General features: G+C 45.0%; 1 protein-coding gene across 1 annotated transcript; it reads right to left on the reverse strand.

Moving 5' to 3' along the window:
• Nucleotides 1-1718: 1718 nt before the first annotated feature.
• LARS1 (leucyl-tRNA synthetase 1) lies at nucleotides 1719-26785 on the reverse strand. Its single transcript, XM_071443677.1, has 32 exons — nucleotides 26575-26785; nucleotides 25597-25715; nucleotides 24069-24156; nucleotides 23423-23503; nucleotides 22854-22994; nucleotides 21597-21758; nucleotides 20816-20928; nucleotides 20353-20416; nucleotides 19751-19818; nucleotides 19180-19405; nucleotides 17750-17837; nucleotides 17584-17660; nucleotides 16879-16932; nucleotides 16055-16195; nucleotides 15239-15316; nucleotides 14263-14348; nucleotides 14107-14172; nucleotides 13931-14013; nucleotides 12767-12905; nucleotides 11159-11371; nucleotides 10268-10325; nucleotides 9473-9536; nucleotides 8692-8875; nucleotides 8380-8470; nucleotides 7425-7565; nucleotides 6750-6890; nucleotides 6557-6667; nucleotides 5611-5721; nucleotides 3506-3610; nucleotides 3265-3360; nucleotides 2755-2887; nucleotides 1719-2085 (listed from the first exon to the last, which is right to left on the reverse strand). The coding sequence occupies exons 1-32, from the start codon at nucleotides 26578-26580 to the stop codon at nucleotides 1880-1882; spliced, it is 3534 nt and encodes a 1177-aa protein (XP_071299778.1). The 5' UTR covers nucleotides 26581-26785; the 3' UTR covers nucleotides 1719-1879.
• Nucleotides 26786-26806: the final 21 nt, after the last annotated feature.

Raw genomic sequence — 26806 nt, forward strand, 5'->3', positions numbered from 1 at the left:
AGCTGCCTCTGTGCTCAGGGCTCCTGACATCCTTTTTAAACTGCACCAGAAAGCAGCTGGCTCTGAGACACATCCACATATCCCAGCACAGCATGAACAGAAATGAACAGAATTGCACTCAGTCCACCAGCCCCTCGCTCCCTCCGAGAACTAAGAATGCAAGCACTGGCTCCAAAACGTTTTAGTTGGAAACACGAGCAGCCTGGGACTGTATAAAATCTCACATTTATCATTCTTAGGAGGTTTATTCACTGCCCAAAAATCACTGCAGTTAATTTGTGAAATGGGTGTTGGAAGTGTAATCACACCTCTAGACTTCTCAGGTTGTTATAAACTTCAGGATCTGTCCCATTCAAAAAGCAACACTTCCAAATATTAATGAGATCAGTGTTTAGAACCCCAAACTGTCCATGGAGCCCGTGGGAGCTCCCCAGGCTGATCCTTTTGTATTGTTTCCAATGGGAAGCACTGATGGATCCGAGACTGCCTGGGGACAGCACACGAGGGACCCCAGTGCCAGGCTGGGGAGGACTGTAGGGGAATGAAGGGGGAAAAGATCTCCCTGCACCAAAGCTACAGCCAGAACAGAGCCTACGGGCAGAAGGGGCCAGCAACAGTTCCCTAATCCTTTACATGACCAAGCAGGGAGTTCCATTGTCTACTTTCTGCATCCAGCACAGGGAATGCTCCAATTAAAGGTTACAGCCAGGTCACCATCAGTGAGAAAGCATAAATTACTATTTTTACATATATATCTTAGAAACAGTAGGATGTATAACATTTGCTTAGTTGGTGATGGGTAGGAAGAATAAATAATGTTTAGTTTATTGTTCAGAGACACTTGTACAAATTCAGGGATGCTGAATATTTTTTCCATGAAGTGAAGTTCATTTTTTAAAAAGGTTTTTTCAATTCAAGGCACTATTTGGGAGAAAAGTCAATAAACAAGAAGATACTAGTTTCCTGTTTTGTATTAATCCTCAGGCTATTTATTTTGTATTTCTGTAAAAAAAAAAAAAAGCAATGTTTAAAGATATTTTAAGTTTTCAGAAGTTTATTCATCTAAGTTTATAGCACTAATGCTTAGCTCTGTAGCCTGTAGATAATTAAATTAATTGGGGCCAAATGGATTACAGCCCCTCATGCACTGCAAGCACTGGGGAGTGCACTGGGGAAAATGGGGCTCAGGAAAGATTTGGCACCCACCGTGTGAGACACCAGCCTGTGGGAGCTGCTGTGGCACCATTAAACCTTTTTGCATGAAAGCATGTTTATTTCCACTTTCTTATTTCAGGTTTTGCCTGTTGGGAACAGATGGCAAGGGGAGGGTGGGAGGGTCACTGGCTGTGGGTTTGAACTGGAATAAAAGCATCCTGAGGCAGTACCCAGGAGAGAATAAACCATGATCAGACCCTAGACATCCAATGTGCCAGAAGGACTTGGAGGCAGCACAGGTGACACCATCCTGGTCCTTGCCTTGTGTGACACCCGTTCCCACCTGCCAGGGCCACCCCCCTCTGCCCCACCAGGCTCTTCAGTTAAAGCCTTTGGCTGAACCAGCTTTGGAGGCAGCTGAATGGAGCTGAGAAGCAGCACAGCTCCCTGGAGCAAGGAGTGCAATTCTAAGCATGGCATTCAAATTTGTTCCTGAGACCCTGCCCACAGCTGGAAAAGAAGGGTCTCCAGGATAACTTTCTTTTCAAAAGAAGCCAAAGCACCACAGGAAAATAATTTTATTAAATCCCTGTTTAAAAGAGCAGGGGCAACTCACATGTGAACTCAGGTTGGTTTAGGTGGGCTTTATTTTTTTACAGAACAAATTCTCCCCTTTGTTCAATACAAATGCTTCAAGTCCCTCCAGGAACCCTCTCACTGGGGTTCAATGGACCAGGTAGACAATTGTGTCCCCAATGTCCCTTGTCAGGCCGTTCTCCGTGACACAGACGTGCCTCTGGGCCAGGTCAATGTGGAAGATGGCTTGCTCCAGGATCGGAGTTTTCCCTGCTTCCTCTTTGCCAAGCACTGGAACACGGCGGGGCCCAAGCACGGGATCATCAAACCTCATCAGCTTCACTTTAGAGAGATCTGCACAGAGAGAGCAGCTGGTCAGGCCCTGGGAGCTGCACACAGGCCACAGCACCTAGAGTTAATGACCACAGCAATGCTGAACCCTTGGAACGTCACACCTGCTCCAAGGAAACATGTTCTCATGGGAATGAATACCTGTCGTGCCAAGGTTTACACCAATACAACAATGTCCTTCAGGGGTTACACAGTGAGTTACCAACAGAAATGGGGATAAACCACACAGAAACACCAGCTCCTAATATCACATTCCAAGCACTGAATTTGCTTTATCTGGCTCAGGAAAGGTCTGAGTAACTGAACAGTTATTCCTCATTTTCTGAGGGGTGAACTGTCGAGAGCGGGAGGAAGAGGAGGGTGAGAGTTGATTTCAGTACAGTTCCCTATCAAAAGGCAGACTAGCAAGACTGCTAAGCAGACCAAGCAGCCTGAGACCCTTCAGCTAAGCCTTCCTGCAAGTGCAGCCTCCCAGCCCTGTGCCCCACAGCACCCTGACAGCTCCTGGGAAGACAGGCAGGGAGTCCCTGTTTCACCTCCCTCATTCCCAAACCTCCAGCCAGGAGCTGGCACTGACTCCCACCCCTGCACACACAGGGCACGTCCCACGTCTGTCACAGCTGTGAGCACCCCCCAGCAGCTGGCACAGCTGTGCCCTGCACTGGAGGCTACCTTTGATGCCCCTGTCCATCTTCATCAGGCGCCTGATGATGGTCTCTCTGTTGTCCCCTTGCCTGATGTCCATTTTTGTGGAGAAGTGGCCGTTGCAGGGCTGAGGGTTCACCAGGAACACAGACACGCCAGGCTGTGAGACACAACACAGACCTTAGGGGAGAACTGTGCATGTGATCCCTCAGGAGAAACATGGAACTAAACCAAAGAAACAGCTGCTGTTCATGAATCTTCCAGAGGGATAAAATCCCTTTAGAACCTGCCTGCCCGTGCTGGATACCAGCACTGCCCCAACTCTAAAATGCAGCCCAAAGTGTAACAATTGTTTAAGATGTATTTAGGGAATGACATTTTTACTTTGCAAGTAGAACTATTCATACATGATAAACATTCATGTCTGATCAAAGTTTTTAAATGGCATATTTAAAAAAACCCAGACAAAAGTAAAGTTTCAATTTAAGTTTTTTAATTAAGTTTTCAGACTTTCAATATCTGAATTTCTGATATTACCTCTGTTCTGAATACAGAAAATGGTTTTCCAGGACAGCAGTCTTCTTTGATTTTATCTTCTGCTTCAGAAGCAAACTTCACCTCAATGTGATCCAGCTGTAAAAGAAGAAATGGGGCAGGAGAGAATAAGCAGGAGTTTAATGGCTTTAGAGGGAACAGCAGAGGCTACAGCCCCATCAAACAGCCGGTGCTCCAGCCATCCCAATAAATGGCAAGTAGTAGGTGCCAAGTCTGTACCAACCTCCAGGGAATTTGTCAAATAGACAATGTTCTCCATGAGCACTGCACGCTCATCGAACTCCAGCTCAAGATCAAGAACACGAGAACCATTTTTCTCCAAGTTTTCCTGTGGGGGGGGAGGGAAAAAGTATTAAAACCCTCCAAAGGCTGCAAGTAAAATGGTGCTTCAAAATGGCAAACTATCCACATTAGTCATGAAAAGAATAGGCTTGTAAATCCAAGAGCTCTCTGCTGGCACAACATTAACATTGGAGCAATAATTTTCTTGTAACAGGGCTTCTTCTTCTGCAGGGAGCTGGTGACACTGATGGGAGGAGTAAGAGCAATTAGAACACATTTTTAATATAGAATTGAAAAGGTGTTTGACATTCACAGTTATTTAAATCCCTACTTAATGTGCAGGTTGAGAATTCACAAAATCAGTCAGCATTTCAGTGGTATTTCACAGCAGGAAACTCAGGCTTATGACCCAGTTTAAAATAAAGGACAAGCCCACAACACCTGGACGTGCTCACAGCGAATTCTCTGCAGGGAAATAACAACCACTTTGTACGTTAACATAAAAGTAACTTAATTAGTCCAGAAAGCCAGCAGCAACAGTCACAAGAGACACAGTATTAAAGGCAGGATAAAAACCACACTTTTTTTTTTTTAGCTAAAACAGAACTTCCTCTTTGGAGTTTAATCTGTCCCTGCCTGGCTCTCACATGCTGAGCCAGCTGTCTCCTTTGAAGCTCTGCTTTGTCAGCCTCAGCATGGTTGTGGTTTCCTGGTTTCCTCATCAGTTTAATGTGAAAGATTCCCTTTTAACATGGAACTGCTTCCCTTTGTAAATCACAGAGGCGCTCCTACATTTCAGCCTCCTCTGATGAGGAGGAAGCACAAGCAGAGATGTTCCTTGTACCCTGGAATTGATTAATAATTGGTTTCAGAGAAAGACACTGCTCAGGGGAGTCTGAGCTCAGGTGTTTCCATGTCTGGCTGCTGCTCTTTGGAAGCAAAAAGCTGGGTTTGAGGTAAGCCTCAGCTCCTTCCCCACTCGCCCCAGGATCGCTCACTGCTGCCAGACTAAAGACACCAGAACACAGCAATGTTCCAGCCCTACCTCTGAGGACTGAGAGCTCGTCTGACCTTTCCCAGCTGCATCAGAGGATCTAACACATCCTACTGTTCTTACAAACCTAGACAGGGAGCTCCAGAACTGCTCTGTGCTCTCTGCTCCTCTGAGGATTTCCAAGCTCCCATGAAAAGGAACAATCAGAACAACCCCACAGAGAGAGCAAAGAACAGTTCCACTCCTCATGACAAAGCTTACAAAGAGAAGTAATTATTATGTGCATTTCAAAAATCAAGCTAAAGCTTAAGAACAAAAAGTATTTTTTTTTTACACTCATTAAGATTTTTTTCCATTACTAATCCCTCTCAATTTCTACAGATCATGAAAAGTCATTAAAAAGGTTTTAAATCATACACTGCAACCCCCACCCCTCATTTTTAAAAAAATTTGTTAATTCTTTGTTTCTTGGCTCTCCCTAGTTGCATTGAATTTTCATCTGCAACAGCAAACACAAGAAAGTTTCTTTAAAGAAATGGAAGCCAAGATTTTCATAGACTTGCATGACTCAGGGAAAATAATGGACTAACAGCATATTAAATGATAAGCATTAAGAATTACACACAAATTGTGTATTTCCATTCAAGGCTCAGAACAGTCTGTTGTTTCCTCCCTTACACATACTGCAATCAATCAACTCTTGGCCTTACTCTCAGCTTCCAGTTTCTATGTCTCCAAAGCAACACTCGACTCATTTCAGCATGAAAAACTGGAGAAGTCAAATAGGACACATTTCAAATACAGAGGGATCCAGCTATGTTTGAAGTACAGATTGCATCACCCACAAAACACAGAAAGCACCAAGCCCCAACCAGCTCCAGAGCTCACCTGGGCTGATTCACACAGAGACATTTTTATTATGTAGCTCTTCTAGAGATGTAGAAGATGTTTCTAAACAAACTCTTGAAGATGCCAAATAAGCACAGGGCAAGGGGAAGCCACTGCATTCACAAAAGCCTTTCCTGTAGCAGAACTGTCCCTCTGACACTTACCTTAACCATGGCAACAAAGGGCATCACCTTCTTCATATACTTCTTCAGCTCTGGCAAGGTGTTCAGCTCACTGGCAATTACTTTATTATCTGGCAGCTGACCTCCACTGCCCTAAACAGGGATGAACAAACATTAAGGAGAACAGCTATAATGAAAAACTTGCCTTTCAATACCATGTACCTTTCCTGCTTTCCCATAAATACCAGCAAGGTTTGTCAGCATCATTGATTCCACAGACAGTTTTCTCATCCTTCTGAAACCCAAACAGCATTTAACACTAATACAGAAAAAAAAGCCTATACAATGCCCAAAGGTGAAAATACCCCCAGGAACAAATCCCACAGAAGGAATTCCACAAATTCCACAAGCTGGAATAGTCAGGACTCCCAAATCTATCAGCTACAACCCTGGTGTGTTCAAGCTGAGGATGGTCCATTGGGATCCCAAAAGCCACTCTCAGCAGTTTCCCCATGTCTGAAACATAATCCTTCTGTTTTCTTAATATATTTCTTCTTATACTCACTTATTCTATTTCAGCTATTTCTTGTGACACTGCTGAGTGGTTTACACTTACTCAAGGACTAGAACAAAGCTTTTAGGCCCACTTGTGGAGTAAGGCAGCAGTAGTCTGTCAGTCAACCATGTTTCCTCAAAAACATACTTGTAAAGAATATTTAAAAGCTCACCACTTACAATTGGAAGAAACAACAGAGCACAGGCATGTTTTTTACTCAGATTGTCAAAACCAATGAAATGCAACTGTCAAATCAATGACAGTCCTTGGGACATTTTCATTAAGCATCAAAACTTACTGGACAGTTGTAAAAGTATGAAGAAAATGAATCTACTGAGATAATTTGATAACGAGGTGCAGCTTATAAACTTTCTACAGATGAGCCCCCAGAGAGCTGGCAAGCAGCTGGGGGGCAGAGGAGGGGAGGAGCACCTGGAAGTGCTTGCGCAGGACGGACAGGGTGGTGTGCTGCCAGGGTGGGTAGCTCTTTGCCACGTAGATGGTACAGTGAGAAGGCTTCTGGGAAGGCTCCTTTGTACCTTTCTGAGGAAATAAAAAAGCCCATCAGGAAGGGGTCCCTAGGCAACACAGACCTATCACAGGTGCACACAAACAGCAGGCTCACCTTTCCCTTCGCAGGGGCCATGTAGCTCTTGAGGCGCAGGCGGAGGTCGTGAGCCGCCTCCATCAGGTACTGGGAGGAGCGGATCAGCACCTCATCCACGGGCCCTGCTGCTGGCCACGAGGCCCTCATGATGGAGTCAGCCTTGGGGCAGAGCGAGACAGCAATGCACTGAGGGACACACCTCAGCTGGGCTCCCAACCAGTACAGCTTCATTGGAAAAGGGAGCTTAGCCAGTCTGGGCTCAGTGAGCCCCTACCCATAACCACCCAAAGGAGGGGGCACGCAAACGAGAAGCACTGCGAGTGTGTTCAGGACTACACACACAATCACAACTACCATGTACCTATGGAATGCCACCTACAAGCAGAGGGCTTAAAAAACATCAAAACCAAGCTTTATGCAGAAGTGTAAGACTACTGCATTGTTACACTAAATTTCAGATCACCTCTTTGTAAGCAGACAACGATAGTGACTGGTACTACTGTTGCACATATCATCACAGCAACAGGCCAGCTCCCTGCAGTCACTGTCCCAGGGACAATGAGCCAGTATGAATTCTTGTGCTCTGACATGTCCTTTCTACTTGTACACAAATATCTGTAAGCCTGACGTGGGTGTTACTGAAATCCGTAAAAGCGCAGATGCGAATCAATGACAGAACTGAAACGTCAGTACCTTCCCCAGCAGGGACCAGATGTGCTCACACAGGTGGGGGCAGATGGGAGCCAGCAGCAGAGTCTGCACCTCGATGAACTGGAACACCAGCTCCCTGTGCATGCCCTCGATGGCCAGCTCCCGGTACTTGTCCTTGGCTGCCTGGAACAGGAGCACAGCCATCAGCCCTTGCTGCCAGGGACAAACACACACACACCCCTGCAGGCTCCAACATGCCTTCAGAATGAGAGCAACTTGTCATAATCCATTATTGAGTTCTAGGAACTGTATTTTCCTGAAGCACCCACATGTGAACCTGCCAGTCGGCCACTGGATTTTTGCATTTATGTGGTACTTTAAAAAACTGTTTATTGGCACAAACATAAAAGACAAAAACATCCACAGCTGCATATCAGGTGCTGTCATCCCAAATAACTTACATACTAATAAGAACTAAGAAAAAGGCAATGAATATGATCTATCATTACACATAATTCAGCCTATTTAACCCTGCTCCTGAGTATCTCAAAGCAGCCACATGAAGGAGTGTGTGTAATTCATTAAATGGAGCAGCATGGCTCTGCAGACACTCTGGAGACATGGTTTATGGAGGATATCAAAAAGCACTATGCTTCCAAACAATTTTGTTGATGCATTTTCTGGCTTTCTTAAGAAGAGTCCTTTATCATGAAAGATATAAAGGCAACACTATTTTTAATAGTGTCTTTTTTAAAGCAGCTTCTTGCTCATATTAGATATCAGGACTATTTTGCAGAATTGCATTTGCCTTCCTCTGGACCTTTGTAAACTGACACAAGCACATTTCTACGATTCCACATTTATTCCCTTGAAGTACTCTGTTTTCTTGACACAATTCTGATTCCAATTCAGCTGTATGATTAAGGATCAGAGACAGAAAGATTAAAAGAAATCCACTAATAACAAATACTAGGTGTCATTTTCTTACATCTCCTACCTGAAACTCAAAGAAGCCAGTTTTCAGAGCTTCCTTAAACATCATCTTCTCATAATTTTGGTCTGTCTTCATTATGCCTGCATTCATCTCACTGGGGAGGGAAGGGAAGTGACAACATCAATACTGCATAGTCTGCCCCATGTAATGGCAACTTTGTAAAACTGTCACCAAGGCAGCCAAACCCCATAACCTAGTCTGGAATGAGATCTGTTTTATGAAATTCATTAATTTTTAGAAAAAAAAATAACTACAGGCTTCCTCCTTGCAAGGAAAAACCTGGTCCAAACTGTATTATTAACCTTCGTACCACACCTGGCAAAGACTCTGTCATTGAAGGTGCTGGCTGGGCCACTCCTCAGGCTGTCTCTGTTTGCAATCATCTCCTTCACCCACTCCACCCACGTGTAGAGACGAAGAATACCAGCATCTGCCATGGCTTCCACAAAGTTGGCATCTTCAACAGTGTCTCCAGCATCAGCCAAGGCCAAACGCATGCCTGAAGAACAGGGATCAGCTGCCAGGGCTGGGTGCCAGCAGGCTGGGTGCCAGCAGCTGCCAATGCCCAGGCGTGCTGTGCCTCCTGCCCCCGTGACAGCTCCCTTCAGCTGCAGCTGACAAATGCCAAGCCAGGTCACAAACTGCCTGGCCAGCCAGAGGCACCTCAAAGGAGGCACTTCCCCGGGAGAGGAGCACTGCCCTCCCTGGGACGGCACCAGAGACACCAGAACCAGGAGCCAGCACGGTCCCTGCCCAAAACACAGGAGCATGGCACACATGGATACACAAGGCACACACATGTACACAGCCCAAGCACACCAACAGCATGTCCTGTGCTCTGATCTCTTTAGTGGATGCAGAGAGCTCAAGCAGGCTGCTCCTGGAGAGCTCAGCCCCAGGAGCAGCTCCTGGCTGAACCAGGTGTGCTAACACACATCCCAATCTTCCATGTGGAGTTCAGCTTTTCCACAAGAACAGGTGGTAAGTGGCAGATTTATTGCCATTCAATACTCCAATAAACTTCTTTGAGAGCAAAACACTAATTTTAGTCATTTTGGCATAATTGACAATCAGATGCAGGTCAGAATGCACTCACCATCTGCAGAAAACTTGTCAACAGCTTGAGTGAGGGTGAGGAAGTTGCCTGTCGATTTAGACATCTGAAAGAAAGATAAGAGTGTTTGTTTTCTCACACATCCCCTGTGTTGGTGGATAAGCAAGACAGACCCAGCAAGGATTTGGGCAAACAATTTTCTCATGAATCACAGCAAAAAGCATTTTGGTAAATCTGAATGAGGTCTCACAGTAAAAGCAGACTGAACTCTTCTAGGATTATATTTTGTCGCTGCGTGCATGCAATTCCCTAAATTAAACTTAAATACCACTTTAAAACTGGTAGCTTCAGATCACCATGTATTGATTTTTCAAGAAGAACTCCACTAGGGTTTATTTTGGGTTTTTTTGATTAATATCAGACAGTCCCCAAGGCCTAATTCCTGGGTTCACACACTTGAATTCAGTGTCAGAACTTGCACATATTAGCAAGCTATTGCCTCAGACTTTTTCCTCTCATTGCACCTACTCCAATGCTCTAAAAATATAAACTTTATTTAAATAAATAAATATTCTATATTACCCTAAAACTTAACAGAAATCTTCACTGAACTTTTCACTAAATTGGTGAGACCACACAAGAGCTGACTTAAGAGAAAGTGCTACATAAAGTCACACACAAGGCAGGTCTTTACCTCTAATGAATGAAAAACTGGAGGGGAACTAATGAAGAAATGTCACTATTTCCCCTGTTTACATGCCAAGAAGAAGTTTCCAGTCTGGCTACCAATGCCTATTTTGACAATACAAAAGCCTGTCACACAAAACCTCACCGTACCTTTTCGGAATTGAGCAGCAGATGTCCATTGGCTCTCACAGCTACTGGCCATTTTTCCCTGTTCAAAGGCAAGATAGAAATCTTTTGGCCAAGTAAATACATTTTCTCTTTTTAAAAATAGGAACAAGCATTTTATATTCCAGTTTGAGATGAATGCCTTGAGTGGAATCTTCAAAAAAAATACCTAAGGGTTGTCTTAAATATATTAAGGAGTGTCTCTGAAGATGAAAAGAACTACAGTATAAAGGCTAAGGATTATCATTGCTGAAACACAGGGCAGGGAGCAGTGCACCTGCAATTACAGTTCTTTTACGTCACCCTCCTCTGGTCAGATATTTTTAATTTAAAGGCCAGTGATTGGCACTGCCCAAGAAATGGGTCCACATTTCTACCCATGAAGGAAGGAGATATCGAATTATCCACAATCATCTTTACTATACATCAGAAACACACTTTTCCTATGTACAGTTTTATACAACCCCTAAACCAAATTTCAAGGGAATGCAAACAGTATCTTCACCATAAAAGCATCATGCAATGGGCAAAGATTCTCAACCAGTCCTGCACAGCCCATGGGAGTACACATGGCTCTTTTAACCATCCTTGAGAAGGAATTAGGGAGACTTAATAATAATGCCAAATAAATTCCAGTGCAGGAATGCAACTCAATGCTTGGAAATCCATAGGAGGAGATAATGCAGAAAAACCAGGGGAAATAATGGTAAAAACCCTTTCCATTTCAATCACTTCTGCTATAGACAACTGTATTAAAGCTGCAATATCAAAGAATACATTTTCAACACAATTCTAAATGTTGTACAGTCCAAAGGCCATTAGCAAATGTAACAGAACTGCAGTCTCCAGCTTTACCTGCCTCAGATCCCAACTCACCTTTGCTCTGACCACATGGCCACATGATTGTAGAGGTAGTACGACAGGTGATTTGGAACAAGATCCTTGCCAGAAACTCTGAGATCCACAGGATACCAAAATTCAAACTCCTCCTTCAGCTTATCCAACTTCTCCTTTGGAATCTCAGTTTTAGGGAACGGGGCTGTCTTGAAAAAGATGTAATCCCAAACCTCTTTGCTCATTTGATGTGGCCTGCACAGAATCAGTCCCACATTGCACAGTCAGTAAAAGCTCCTCACATTCTAGCACTTTCTGTAAAGCAGCTTAAACCTGTGGCTCCATTCTCACAGCACAGTCCACCTGATAACAAACACAGAGAGAGTGCCCATGGCCTTTATCACCTGAGTTCAGGTGATAGCTCTGTGCTATGCAGAGAGGAAACGCATTCTGGACCCCAAACACTTCCAGTACACATTAAAAAACACCTCAGATGGTGACCTGTACTACCAGTCCAGAAAAAATCCTAGAGGCACAGGCTTGCTGGTTTGGTTCTGGCAGTTCTTGTTCCATGCTCTAAATTCCTGTGCCATGACTGGGCTTGTGTTTGGTGCCAAATTCATTGTAACTGTAGGTGACTGAAAGGATGGGTCATAAATCCCCTTTTTCTTCACACCACAGAACAAGTATCAGTAAAAAGCATTTTCCAAGGCTTCTAGATGTTATCTACTTGCATAGGAGAGCATTCTAATTGTGCATGCTTAATTACATCAAATCTGTAATTCAGGGACCAGGATGCTCACTTCAAAGCTTGTTTCTAGACACGACTAGCTCGTGCATAGCTTCTCTGTAATTAGAGAGGTTTGAGCCCAAATGACAGCCTTGCCCAGTCTCAGAGGTATTTCTGTAAGAATCAGAATATTTGCTTTGGAAATGGTTTTCAGATTAGTTATAACATAAAGTAAGAAAAGTTTCCATTCCAATATGTAAGCTACTCCAGAAATTAGTCCATAAACCACACAGAATTAGAGCAGATGATTCAAGGCACAATCTGAAGTGTTTTCTCAACTCCAGACTGAGCTGTACTATCTCATCTCTCTGACCCCTATCACCACACTTCAAAAGCCCCTCCAACCAAGAGGTCACATGCCTCCTCCCCCTTGCTCTGAAGACTTCACAGACAAGCTGTGGATAAAAGATGGTTCTGAGCTTCCAGGAGAGTGACAGTGACAAAAACCAAGAGCTAAATCCTACTCCCTCTGTACACTGGAGCCTCCAATTTATTGTGGTGCACAGCAGTCTCAGCAAGCAGACACCCAAGCAGCCAATCACCCAAAAACCTGCCAAGGTCCATTTCAAGGCAAGTCAAACAAGTATTGAAAAAGGTGATTTACTCTCCACACAGTTCTTTCAGAGGTGCTTTCAGAAGCATTTTTCCACTCTCTCATCCTCTCACTGCCTGTCACACTCTTTCCTTACCGCCCCTCTGTAAACTGTTCTAACTCAGCTCATGGCAGGTTAAGTTTAATAAAGATGCTTTTTATACAGAAAAGCAAAGACTCAGCCTCCTTGGCAAGTCTTTCTGCAGAGCAATTCAGGAGATAAGCACACCTAATTAAACAAGAGAATTTAATGGTTCACTCTCCTTACCTGATGCCCAGAGGAGACTCTCCTTGGCCCCTGAGGTTCCCCCCCTGCAGCAGGTGAGCCACAGTGTAATAGGCCATGTAGATGGTGGAGTCAGAGAGAGACTCAATCAGCCACTGCTCATCCCAGGGTAAGCGGGTCCCTGCAGGGGAAGGCTGTGTCAGGCACCCAGCACCACCCTGACCCCTCACACAGCTGCTGATGGTGATTTCACGTGGAACACATACATACATACATACATACATACATACATCAGGGGAAGGCTGTGTCAGGCACCCAGCACCACCCTGACCCCTCACACAGCTGCTGATGGTGATTTCATGTGGAACACATACATATACACATCATACATACATATATACATCAGGGGAAGGCTGTGTCAGGCACCCAGCACCACCCTGATCCCACACAGAGCTGCTGATGGTGATTTCACATGGAACACATACATACATACATCATACATACATATATACATCAGGGGAAGGCTGTGTCAGGCACCCAGCACCACCCTGACCCCTCACACAGCTGCTGATGGTGATTTCACATGGAACACATACATACATACATACATACATACATCAGGGGAAGGCTGTGTCAGGCACCCAGCACCACCCTGACCCCTCACACACAGCAGCTGATGGTGATTTCACGTGGAACACATACACATACATTAGTACTCATGCTAATGGGTTTAAAAAATATTTGGTTTAAAAATTAAACTATGCATTTGAAAATTTTACTCAAGGGTAAACAGTTGCTGATTTTCAACCTATTTCCTGGCACAGCTCAGCTGCAGAACATCTGCTGTGGGTTACAGTGCACATTTAGCAGCTGGCCCATGTCAGGCTACACAAGATGAAGGCTAATCAGGATTCCAGGAGAAAACTCAAGAAATGGTAGAAGCTCCCTTTTCTTCCAAATCAATGGCCCAGGCAGAAAGCTACTAAGATTCTACAAGAACTACCTGTAGTAACACAAACATTACCAGCCCCATGCACTTCCAACAAAGCACACCTTCTCTGGGATGCTGGGCCAAGATACAATTGGACAATGTTGCTCCCACACTTCCTGTATCACTGGGGATGTTATATAGCACTTCAGCCTTCCAAATGAATGAGGAGTACCATCCTTACAAAGAGCCAACCGAGAAAGGAATGTTTTGCCTACCTAAGCCATACGTCCTGGAGCACGCGTGCTCTTGTAGCCAACCTAAGGTAGCTTCAAAATTTCTCCTAGTCTCTTCACAGAACCTGTAAGAAAGAAGCTCTTACTGCCTTCAGCCCTCTCAGACCCCACCAAGAGCAGCAAAGTCACTCTCCTTTACAGGCACATTCATAACTCACGTCTCCAGATGTTGCAAGCACTCTGACGTCTGTTTCTTCCAGCTCACTTCACCATAATCTAAATACCTACAGCCAGGAGAGGTTTATTGTAATAAAGCAATCCAGAAGTAGTGCACAATTGGAGCAACTTTGTAACTGCAGCTTTGTTTCACTCACCACTGGTCACAAAGGGCCACAACACACTCATCAGCAGATCTTGATATAACTTGTTTCTCAGGTTCCATATAAATCATGGCTTCACCCTAAGATTGAAAGGGCAATGGAAGCTGAGATTTAAGTACTTACCAAAGTACTGAAAACCCTGACAACTTACTAAAAAGCATCCCCTCCATTCTAATTTGGTTTATAGCATTTACTGCACAGCTCTCACCACTACTGAAGCTCTCTGCCTCAGTATTCCCTCAGGTAAAATGAGGCAAGGCTTGACTCTGTAACTTCTCTAAGGTACCAGCTCACAGCACTTTGTACAAAATGCATGAGGAAAAGGAGGACATAAGCACAAAATATTCCCCACCAACTATGCCCCCTGACTGAAACAGCTCCTAGGAAACTCTGGAGGACAGAGGGAGGGGGAAAGGCAAAGGAAAATGGGATGCTGAGCTTCAAATCTACTGCACACATGATGCGTGCTGATGCATTATAATCTGGCCATAACAGCGCCACAACAATAAGGGAATGATGGCTAAATGCCTGAAGCCTCCTCTCACTCCCAATCCTCATCAGGGAGTCTCATTAGAGGGATGCCACAGTCATTGATTGTTTACTGCTGTTTTCTGAAACAGGAGCCCAGCAAGGGGGCATTTGCACATCACACATCTCTTCACTGGCTTGAAAGAGACCTGACAGCCCAGCTCCTACACTTCAGCACCCTCCCAGCTATGCTAAAGAATCAATTGGACCACCAGAACATGTCCTAGGGAGGGTGACAGGCAGGGAACAAGGCAGGGAACAAGAGAACTCTAATGAAGCTGCTCAGCCCACTCAGCCCAAGAACACCAGGTCCCTCTCTCTGCAGCGACCCACAGCACCCTGTGGGCTGCAGAACCACACCAGGGGTGTCTCTGGTGACTCAGCCCTGTGAAAAGGACAAAGCAGACAGTTCAGAAGCAGCTGTGTGCACACTGCCACTTACCTTATCCAACATCAGCTTCTGAATGCGTTTCTTGACATCTTGAACTTTCTGTCCTTTGAATTCATCCACCAGCATCACCTGCAAAGATGGGTCACAGAAGATAATTTTGTTCAAAATTCAGCAAGAAATAGGTGCCATAGGTGTTCAAATCAATATAAGGAAATAGCAGGTGCTGCAATCTTTGACATGCAAAAAATAGGAGTACAGGTATTAGGTTTTTTTCATTATGTGCAGTCATCTTTACCCAAAAACAGTTTGTACACATGTCAGCATCCACACAGATGGCAGACTGCAAAGAGTCAGAAATAAAAACTATTGCTTGCTTACAAAAGAACAGCTGAGAAATACACATGGTAAGCTACTGAGGTAAAGACAGGAGAAAAAAAGAAAAAACATAACAAAACAAAACAAACATCAAAAAAACAAAACAACAAAAAACCCCCAACCCAAAAACAACAACAACAAAAAAACCTGCAAATAATAACACCTTCTCATTTCATATCAGTTTCCCTATCTATACTTGCAACAAAATGGATCAGCTCCCTAGAAGGTGGTCACTTGTTCAGAGACCAGGTTATAATGCTCAGAAAACACAGCAATGTGTGAGTGCAAACTTTCTCCAATTCTACATCACTCCTTCAACTGCAGAACCCTACTGCAGGAAAAGTCTAAATGAAAAGTCCTTTGGGACTTTTTTGGGAAAACAGGACACTGTCCCTCTTTCTTGAGATTTTTTTTTTTAATTCTTTACCTGCCTTTTTTTCCGCCTAGTTGAACTCACCAAGAAACCACTTACCAAAATCTTGTATTACTTACTCCTTCATAGAATCCTTTCAGGTACACTCTCTCCTTGGCCTCTGCAAGCTTCTCTCTGTCATTCTGGCTCTGGATTTTGAGCTCATCACAGACAGATGGAGCACAAAGGCTGCCATAGCCTGGGATTTCAATGATGGGCACCTGAGAATTAACAGAGGGCTGTCAAACCCCTCCTGCACCCCAGTACTCACTCCATACATTCACAGCATCCAACACAAGTTACACAGGGCTTACAACAGATTGCTGCAATTGCACTCGTGGCCCAGAAGTTCTGGCAGCCCCCAGGGGGACTCCTGAGCTGCCCAGGTGTGTCCCATGACATGGCACCACCCAGAGCTGTGCCAGGACTGGAGCTGGCCTGTGGAACCAAGGGTACTGCAGAATTCTGGGATGGCTTTACCTGTAACCTGCATTTCCTAATGAACACTGCCTCTGCCTCGAGGCTGTGCTAACAGAGAGGCACTTCAGCTTTTTGCATTGAACAGATACCCTCCTCATCTGGCCATCAGGGCACAAAGTTTTCATCAGCCAACAGGTTATTAGGATAATGATGCATTCCATTTCCCAAAACTCTAACTCCTATAAAAATTGATGCTTTCCTTTCTCTCTGAAACATAGCATACAACAACAAATCTTGGATGCAACCCTTAACAGACCAAAGGTGATAACTACAGGAAAGGATGAAAACTTTACGTTTTTCAGCTTTCAGCTGAGCAGGACTTTGAACAGAAACTCTGGCAGAGGTGGCACAGCTCCTGCTTTGTTTCTCATCAGTGAACATAAGATCCTGTGCCCAGTAGATGGACACGTCTGGGTGCACTCACCGGCTCGAACGGCAGGACCATTTCATCTCTGATGCCATACTTCACCCTCAAAGCCTTGAAAGTTGGAAGAAAAAAATCAATAGATAGAAGTCTTCTAGATGTAAAGGTTTTTATCCATTCATAGTGGGTTTTTTTTTACATAATGCTTTATTACAAATCAGACAAAGCCACTTCCCTGCCTTCTCACCATTTCTGACACCTGAGCTCAATCTCCATCTCATTTCCAGGTGATTCCTTGCCATAATTGTCTACATTTTTTAAAAGGGCAAAAATTGATATTGCTCTACCCTGAAATGAGTGGGCAAAAATTCAGTAGCCAGGGATAGCTGTTCAGACACTGAGGTACTCCTGCAGTTAGTAACAATCACTTCCAGTCTCATTTGAAATTCATAGAGAATCTTAATCTCATTTTTGGAAGTCATTTCCACAACAGGAATTCATTTCTGTTTCCCTGGTGCTCTTCTCTACCTTAACATGCAGCACAAGTTACATGATTCTCGTCCAAAACTCAGACCTGAAGTCTGGAAAAAACCCATCTGTCCTAGCCCAGTTGGTTTAAACTTCATTTATTTTTAAGTGCTTTGATTTCAAGTTAGAGACGGCAGAATGCCAATTAAAGCAAGTTTCATTTTTCCCACTGGATATTCACTTTTGACCCTTTTCACTAGGAAAAGGAAACAGAAACAATTCAGTTAACAGACTGACCTGCTTCTTTTTCAAGTCTCTCAGTGCTGCAAAGTCATCTGGAGAGTCAGAGGGAACACTTGTCACCACTCCAGTTCCTTGGCAAAGGAAAAGATAAACAGATGAAAGGATTAGTCCCCCATACTACATGCCAGTGCCCATCCAAGAGGCTCTGCTGCAGAATTACCTTTATCCTCCTTGATGGTGAGCATGGGCAGGGCATATATGACCTTGTAGGTGCTGAGGGGTGCTGAAAGTGCAGCACCAAGAATCTCCTGAGCAGGACAAAGGAACAGCATTACAGTAAATCAGGGGCTTTCAGCCTAGTAGAGTAAGCTCTCCTAGCTGATATTCTTCCAATTTTCTGTAAATTTTCCCGACACATTACAAACAAACTAAATACATTTTATGTACAGATGGATAAGGAGGAAGTACATATGAAAACGTGTGGTACTATTTGAGACAGGATATAGGTTATATAATGGTAGGAAAGTCAAATACCAAGAAACTTAAACTACAAGGATGTAGAATTGGGAAAGCATAGGAAGCAGAAGGACAGTTTGCTTCCAAGTATCTGAAGCACAGCAGCACTGAGGCAAAAGTGGCTTAGGAAGCCAGTGTCAAAAGTGACATTAAACAAAGCATATTGTCAAGATAGCCACACACTGACAGGAGGCAGGCAAGATCTAGCAGCTGTCTTCTACCTCACTAATTTGCTTGAATTCACATCATGTCTACTAACAAAGGAAAAAAACACATATTTTCTACTTCATTCTTCAAGGCAAGATCAAGAAAGATGGTGACAAGTTGTAGTGAATGGAGATCAAGGGATGCAAACAGCTGAAGGTGCTTTGTATCAGGATGAATAAACACCACTGATGACACTTGCACAAAGCACACAAGTTAAGGACAGCAAACCCCAAAACCACTGACATTCACTACTCAGCTAAGAAAGCTTCATTCACACAGATGTACTGGAAATGTCAGTACCAACAAAAGCCTTTTCCACATAACCCTTTCTAGCTATTGCTTTTCCCCCTCCCTTTCCATTTAATCTTCCCATCAAGGAAAGCTTTACTTAACACTATCCTTTCACCACATCATGCTGAGGGAATAGGAATGCATCTGTCCCCAGCTAAGTGCACCAGGTTATTCTCCCAGCAGCAGCTCTGGCTTGGCTGCCACAGAAGCTGCCTGCTGCTGGCATTGTTTGTCACTGAGGATTTCAGTCACTCCAATGTTCCTGTAATCCCTCCTGTATTTTCTTGCCCATTAGAACTGCACCATCCCTCACCCCTGTGAGCCGCAAGGGGCAGCAGGGCGGGCCTGCAGGCTGCTCACCTCTCCCATCAGCTCTAAGGATTTCAGTCACTCCAATGTTCCTGTAATCCCTCCTGTACTTTCCGTCCCATTAGAACTGCACCATCCCTCACCCCTGTGAGCCACAAGGGGCAGCAGGGCGGGCCGCAGGCTGCTCACCTCTCCCATCAGCTCTAAGGATTTCAGTCACTCCAATGTTCCTGTAATCCCTCCTGTACTTTCCGTCCCATTAGAACTGCACCATCCCTCACCCCTGTGAGCCACAAGGGGCAGCAGGGCGGGCTGCAGGCTGCTCACCTCTCCCATCAGCTCCTTGACCACGGGCAGCACGCCGCTGTCCCTGCTGAAGCCCTGGTAGGACATGTTGCGGGCGGCGCGCTGCGTGCAGATGAAGATGTCCCCGCTGCCCGTCTCGAAGCCGATGTACTTCATGTCCGGCCGCAGCCAGCAGTTGGTCTGCCCAAACATGGTCTCTGGCCTCAGCGTGGCAGCCACCAGGAAGATGTTCTTCCCTCTCAAGCCACTGGGGGGAAAAAGTACTGGGTAAGTTAGCAAAATAAAATCATCATGGCTCACACAGAACAGGCTTTTACACGAACATCAACTTCCAAGCAACATTTCCTAAGAGACAGAAGTGGGTCACTAGTTCATTGTGGGTTTTCCTTTTTTTTCCTTTTTTTTTAATGCCATCTTGAGGTCCACGCAGACACAGCAAATAGAGCAGGTCAAAATTCTGACTAGGTCTTTGAAGTGATGGAAATAAGCAGGTGAAATTAAATTCTGCACTAGGCAAAACACACTGTTTAATTCAATGGCCAGTTCTGGCCAGGAGATAGAGCCCATCTGCCACTAAAAAGTCAAGACTTACCTCAATTTTGCAGGGTAAGGATCCAACACCTTCATTTTTATCAGTGTGTATTCTTGAGGCCCAACACCCTGCAAGTCCCACAGGCAATGCAACAATCAATAAGTGAAACTCACTTGAGCAGGAAAGAAAACAAATCCTAATCTGTAGGAGCCTAATCCAAACACTATTTAAGGTACTGATGCTTTCCTCAAAGTAAATCCTATTTCCATTAATATGAAAGGCTGTTCACTAAACTGCAGACTGCAGAGAGGTTATATTGTGCTCCTACAGCCAAAAACTTACTAGTCCCAGACACTGATTCAGCAGCATCTAAGTTAACAACAGCTTGTTTATTTAGCTTCAACAGCTAACAACACAATGGAGTAATGCTGCTGGCACAGATTGCCAAACAATCACAGAAACCAGATACAATGTAAAATACTATCCATAGTTCCAGACAAATCTGCTCAAGAGAAGAGTTCATTCAATTTTCACATGCACTGACAGCTGAGAGCCAGTGACTCTGCACATCCAAACTATGTTTTGCTCTAAGATACAACTTACTTTCCATTTAGTATTTAAGATCATAAGCAATGCATGAAAATGTCAAGTTAAAACATTACCTCTCCTGTTTGCCTGTCATGATCCATGCAAGGCTGTCCATCTTTAGGAGAATAAATTGTATATCTAGAAAAAGATTTTCATTTAGCAGTGAGTAAAATAGTGTATAGATCAAGAAAAAAAGTATAGCTCTCTGGGAAAAAAAGACCTCTTAATGGTATTTTCAAATTTTGTTTGGATCTGTTTCCATCAGTGCTAATGTTCAGTTTTCACAAGAGCTTTCAGAATTGCCTGTTTTTTGCTTGGAGTTGGTACCCGAGGAAAAACTAAACCTGGAAGACAAATCTCACGTGCTTTGCTGGCACAACAACTACACTTCACTGCATCAGGCAGAGCAGCAGCAAGGAACAAGTCCATTTTCTGGTGAGTTAAAAGCACACTCTAGAGATGTGTCACAGGGCTCTGTCTCTGGTACAGCTGAGCTTATCCACTCTCCCAAAACCTCAGAGCCGAGTGGCAGCTTACCGTTTGCCAAACTTAATCTTATTTCTTTCCTTTAGAGTAAGGAACTGCCATCGCACAAAGGAATCATAGTAGGGATTGACATTGGTTGTAATGAAGGAACGCCTCCAGTCCACCTGAAAACGGGCAAGAGGCTCCAGTAAGTAAGCACAATCAAGAAATCAAAGGAATCTCACAATACCATAACTATTGCCTTAAAAATAAAAACAGCTTTCTCTCCAAAAAGACAATGCAAGACATGTCCCATAAAGGGTGTAAACTTAAATACACATCTGTGCCTGCTCTCTGAGCAGACATGTCAAAGACTTGAGGTCCCTCCACTGACTGAGAAATTCAGAGGTTTTGTAGTAGTTTAAACCAACCATTTGAGCTGCATTTCAGCACTGCCCTGTTTCATCACCTTTATTTCTCTCCATTTACAAAAATCTGCTGTCAGCGGGACAAGTACTTTTAGGAAGAAGAATGATGAGATGTCAAATAGAACTACTGTCAATACTGACTACTGACAAGTTATCTCACAGGGGAGCCAAAAGTCATAATGTCTTTATTGGACTCATTTCTAGCTGTGACCACTGTACAGGGTACAAGCTCTATATAAGAAAGCACTTAATTATCACCCAAGACCTTAAATGTTAAATGACTAATTCCATAGATAGCAGAAACATTCCTGGAATTATGCTGGTATTAGTCAGAAAATCTCACAGGGAAGCAGTACATTCACCAACACAGTAACAATACAGGTATGGCTGCCTGCATAACTGAGGCTGGGATCACCCAGAGTCACCTTCAATCCCATGCTCTTCAGATCCTGGACAGCAAGGGGAGGGAAATAATCCAGCCAGTGCTCAGCTTCAGAAAAACTGACCACTTCTTCATCAGACAGACCCAAAGACTTCATGATCCCCCACTGGTACTTGGAAGAGCCAGTCTTGGCAGCAGCCTTGCTCTGAAAGAACAGTTGGGATTAGGAAGAAGTCCACAGGCTTGTCACAAGAGCATTTACCTCTGTTTATGTTATGGTTTCTGATTCCAGATACACAAGTTAATACAAATACATCCTCCCTCTAAGAGTGAGGGTAATTGATTAGAGTTTCCATTCTACACCCTGTATTCCCAGAGTTTCCATTCTACCATACCTTGCATTTACTGTTCATTCCCTAACCCTCCTCTTCCCAACTGCCCCATGCCAATGTCCAAAACACCTGCAGAGGCTCTGCCACAACAGCCTGGCAAGGAATTGCCTGTTGTCAAGGCCCTGCTCAATCCCATGGGTTTTTGCACCACAGAAGGGTGGATAGCCTTGCACCCCTGTACCAAAATCCTTTGCTGCTGTCACTTTGCTCATGGTACTTTTCCCAGCTGTTGTCCCTTGAGAATCTCCTGGCTCTCCCCAGCAGTGACCCAGGCAAGGTCACACCTTCTGTCCTGTAGAGCAGCCAGAACCCCAAACCCAGCAGCTCCAGTGGGACAATCTCTTGAGCATAGATAAACAACATACAGTGCATCTCGAAGAGTCTTTTCCCTGACTTGATTCTTTGCCTTGCTTTGGAATACTCCCAAAATCCTAAATCTCATTTAAAAACCTGGTAAGTGAAAATAGTTTGGATGATTTTACTGAGCCTATCTAGACAGAACTGGCTAGACACCAACTTAAAAAACAGTAACTAGAACAGCAGGAATACACATGCTTTACCTCTGAGAAAGCAGGGCTATTTCCTACAACCTGCTTAGGAATGTTCCATGAATGGATTAAAAAAAAGAGAAAAAATGAGAGTATTACTCTGGATTCTTTCTCAGAAAACTATGAGGCAGCACATTAGCTTACCAATAAGGGCTCATGCATTAACATGGTATCTCTAGAACCATGCAGCCAATGCATTTTTCCAAGTCCCCCCTAAAGGTAACTCAGCTACCTTGGAAAAAACAAAAAAATCTTTGTATTGAGATTTCTGTGAGCCCAAAGGAGGAAAAGCCTACAATGTGCACACTGAAGTTTTGACAGCACAGCTCTCAGTCCAGGAAGGCTTGGTTTAAACTTTACCTTTTTGCCTTTTGCTTTGTCTTTGATGATAATTTCTTCCCCTTTTTTACCAGAATTTTCTTCCTCTTCCTCTTCCTCATCAGGAAATTCTGGTGGGCAACCATACAACTCCATTTCTCTTTTCAGCTTATCTGCACAAGCCTGAACAGAGTTATTGGGAGTGTGTCAGCCAGGGCACCAGCTGCATCCACAGCCAAAGACAGGGTTTTACTGATAACATTTTGCATTCCACACTTTAAACTTTTTTTGGACCTTGCATTAAGATCTAGGAGATCCTGCCACTTCCAGAACACCTTCCAGGGCAAGAAGAGGTTTACTGTAAGGATTTTCTTGCAAAGGAAAACATACTACAGGTAAAATGCAGTTTTCCAGCACTTTGTCTTTTAAAGTGATGTTACAGCTCAAGCACAACACAGGTTTATTACAAATTCAGGCTCCAAATCACACTGTCTTGGTGAGCTGTTAAATAAACTAAGGTGCTGTTGGGGATGGACAGTAAGCAAGGCCCCGAGCAGCTTAGGGATAAAAACCCCATCAGAAACAACCCCCCAGCACTGCCAAGCTCTCACCTTGATGGGCATCCCCGTGCAGTGCAGCCCAAAGGGAAACAGGCAGCTCCTCCCCTTCAGCCTCTGGTAGCCGACCGCGAACTGCAGGCAGGGAAAAGGGAACAGCTGAGACGGGAACAGCCGGGCTGGGCCAGCTCCTGCTCAAACACAGCTGGGCCTCCTTCTGCAGCACAGCCAGGGCAGCTGACAGAGCTGGGGCAGCCCTGTTTGTGTCCAGGCCTGCCCCCGTGGCTGCCCGGGCACAGGCATGGCTGCACCAGAGACCCACAGGTGCACAGGGGGCTGCTCTGGAATTCTAGCACCCAAAACCTGCTCCCACACAGAGCACAGCAACCACAAACTAAAGGGACAGGTCTCTTGTGAAGTTTGAGCCGTTTAGCAGCATCTCCTAAAAATCTCATTTCAAAGAACAAACAGGGGAAACGCCTGCAGCCCCATCTCATCAAATTAAAAATTACATTAATGGAATTTCCCTTTAGCTAGCAATATTCCTACTGAAAATGTGGGGAAAAAGGAAAGTTTTAATAAGTCGTTACTAAAGCTATAAAGGAATTGACATGGCATCCTATTAGCTCAAAATTGGACTACAAAATCAGCATTTGTTCTAGAATAGTATTTAAAGGTATCAGCAAAGGAGAATTTTTACCTCACATTTAGATAAGGAAAACGTGTGTCCCAGATGCAGGCGGCCATTCATGTAAGGGTAAGGAAAGGTAACAAAGTACTTCCCTTTGCTGAGAAGAAAGTCAAAGGATTAAAACACATAATGAGCTTTGTAAATGACCATCAGACAATACACAGCAAAACAGGTAACTGGGATGTTCAGCTATTATCTGCCCACAGTGATGTTAAAATATTTTCCTCACCAGTAACATGAGTATTTGATTTTAAAGAGCTGATGCACTAACAGGCTTTATCATCTTAAAAAATAAACACAAAAGAAAAACCCACAGAGGACTGGCATCACACAGAAACATTGAAATAGATACAGCATGCTCCCAAAGGTAACAAATTTAATCCTGCTTCTGTAAATTAATTACAGCAAAGTCTTAAAGTCATTTATTTAATCTCCCACTGTGTGAGTTCAGATTTTAAGGGCACACCGCTAGCAATCACTCCTTTCACAGGGATATATTGTTGCAGGGTGTTTCAACCATGCATTAAGTTGTTGGAACCTGAGCTCTCAAAGCAGCTAAGAAAATATTTACATTTAGAACACTGAATTTCTACCTCCACCTTGTACTTCACGCCTTGTCTCTCCCCTTCACACACTCCCTCGATCCATTACCATGAAGGAATAAAGGCCAAGTAATTTGTTTGCCTGCAAAATCTACAAGTTAAGAACCTGACACCTGTTACACCACTTCAGTTATTATCTTGGTTTAGTCTGACTTTCCCACACACCAAGTATTAACCTCATAGTGCCAAGGTCAGTGCTTTTCCAGCCAGAAAACCACAGGATTAACGCAGCTCCCCCAGACAGCCCTCCACAGCTGTGAGGAGCATGGATCCCACCAATTCCAGAGGAACTGTGCTTCCAGGCACGCTCCTCCTTTATTCCCAGAGGATAAACAAGTTTCTCAGGGTTTACTCTGGGGCAGAAATGAGAGCAAGAGTCCCATGGTCATCCCCAGAGTGCAGAGCACTCCCTGCACCTGCGCAAGGCTCTCCCTCCCCGCAGCTCTCTCCATGCCCTGGGGCTGGGGCTGCAGCCAGTGGTGACCAAAGGGGCCCACCCAGGACCCTGCCCTCCTCCAGCTCCACACAAGGACAAGAGGCTGCCCCACAGCAGGACCTGGGCTTCTGCTGTGCCCTGTGAGGCAGAGCAGGACACACCTTCCCTCAGAGTGAAACCTCCCCAGGGGGAGGGCTCAGGCACCCACCGCAGAGCCTCCTCCATGTCAAAGGGTACAGGTCACCAAAGAGAACTGGTTTTCAGCCCACAGAGGGTAACTGACACTGCCAGGCAATGAAAAAGCTTCTCTCATCCTGCTGGAACTCAGCTACACACGTACCCAGCTTTATGTCATCAGCTACAGAAATGCCAACAACGTGTGAGCAAGTCCCTGCAGCTGAGCCATGAATACTGCTCATTACAAAGGGGCCACTTTTCCCCCCAGCAGATCTCAAATGAAAAGACATTTCAAGCAGTGAAAAACCAAGTACAACCATACCTCCTCTGGTCCTTCCTGTCTGCAGCATTGACCTCAAACACTCGATCACGCTCCCACTTCTGCTGGACCTCTCTTTCAATCTTCTTCAGGAAATCCACTTTCGCTGTTCCTTTACGCTCCTGTTCAGCAGAGAAAGGAAGAGAGGTCTGGCTGAGCAGGGTAAGAAAGAACTGTAACCCATCACAGCCCACCCTGATCTCCATGGGCAGGGGCAAGCACTGCCCCCGGTCCCTGCAGCAGCGGTGGCTCTGCCAGCCTGAGATCCAGCCCTCTGCAACTGGAGCCAAGATCTGCAAGGAAAGCATCAACAACCATTTTCTACAGCAAAGGACTCTACAGTAGCCAGGACACACACACACACTGACCATCTTGCCAATAAAACAGAGGTCTCTGAACTGGGGAGGTAGAAGAGAATATAAATCATAAGTGAAAACTCCTATAGAATTCTGGTTTTATTCCAGGCTCTCCATAAACCCACGTGATGCGTCCCCCTCTTGAAGTACATAAAGTGGGTACAGCATTCCCTATGCCAGGAAGAGGGCAGGTAACAGCTCTGAGTGTAGTTCACGGAGCTCCTCAGGTAAAGCATTCCAAGCGATTTTAATTAAATCAGTGCTCAGCAGCCTTTCCTCTCATTCTTTTATCACATAACATATGGCAAGTATTAAAGGATCTTATTATTTCACCGTATAACACACAGGAATTGTTAAAGGACACACGCATTACGGACACACGCATTCTGCACTCATAAAGGCTGAGGATGTATTTTTTGCCCATCAAAACCAAGACACGCCTAAGACCTTTACACCAAGGGGCCGCAGCCGCGGCCAAAGGCCCCGCGCATGCCGCTATAGGACCCTCGTCCCGGAGAGCGCGGCAGCGAAGAGTGACCCTGAGGAGCGGGTGAGGAGCCTCAGGAGCGCCCCGAGCCCCCGCAGAGCCCCCAAGCCGGAGCCCCGGCCCGGCTCCTGAACTCACCGCCATGTTGCCGCGCCTGACGGGGCCCGTACGGGCCGTGCCAACAGCGGCAGCGCGCGGGGGAGCCCAGGCCGTACCAAGGCAGCGGGCGGGGGGACACCGGGCACTTTTTAGCGTGCAGGGAGGGGAGAGAAGGAGAGCGGCAGGAAGAGCGAGCGGAGCGGTCGCTGCGGGCACTCGTCCTGGCCTGGGAGCGGGGACCGAGCCCGGTGCGCCGGGCCGAGGGGTGCGT

Source organism: Agelaius tricolor, unplaced genomic scaffold, assembly GCF_023055355.1.
Source record: "Agelaius tricolor isolate 1412-34295 unplaced genomic scaffold, bAgeTri1.0.p SCAF_18, whole genome shotgun sequence".
Classification (NCBI taxonomy): Eukaryota; Metazoa; Chordata; class Aves; order Passeriformes; family Icteridae; genus Agelaius; species Agelaius tricolor.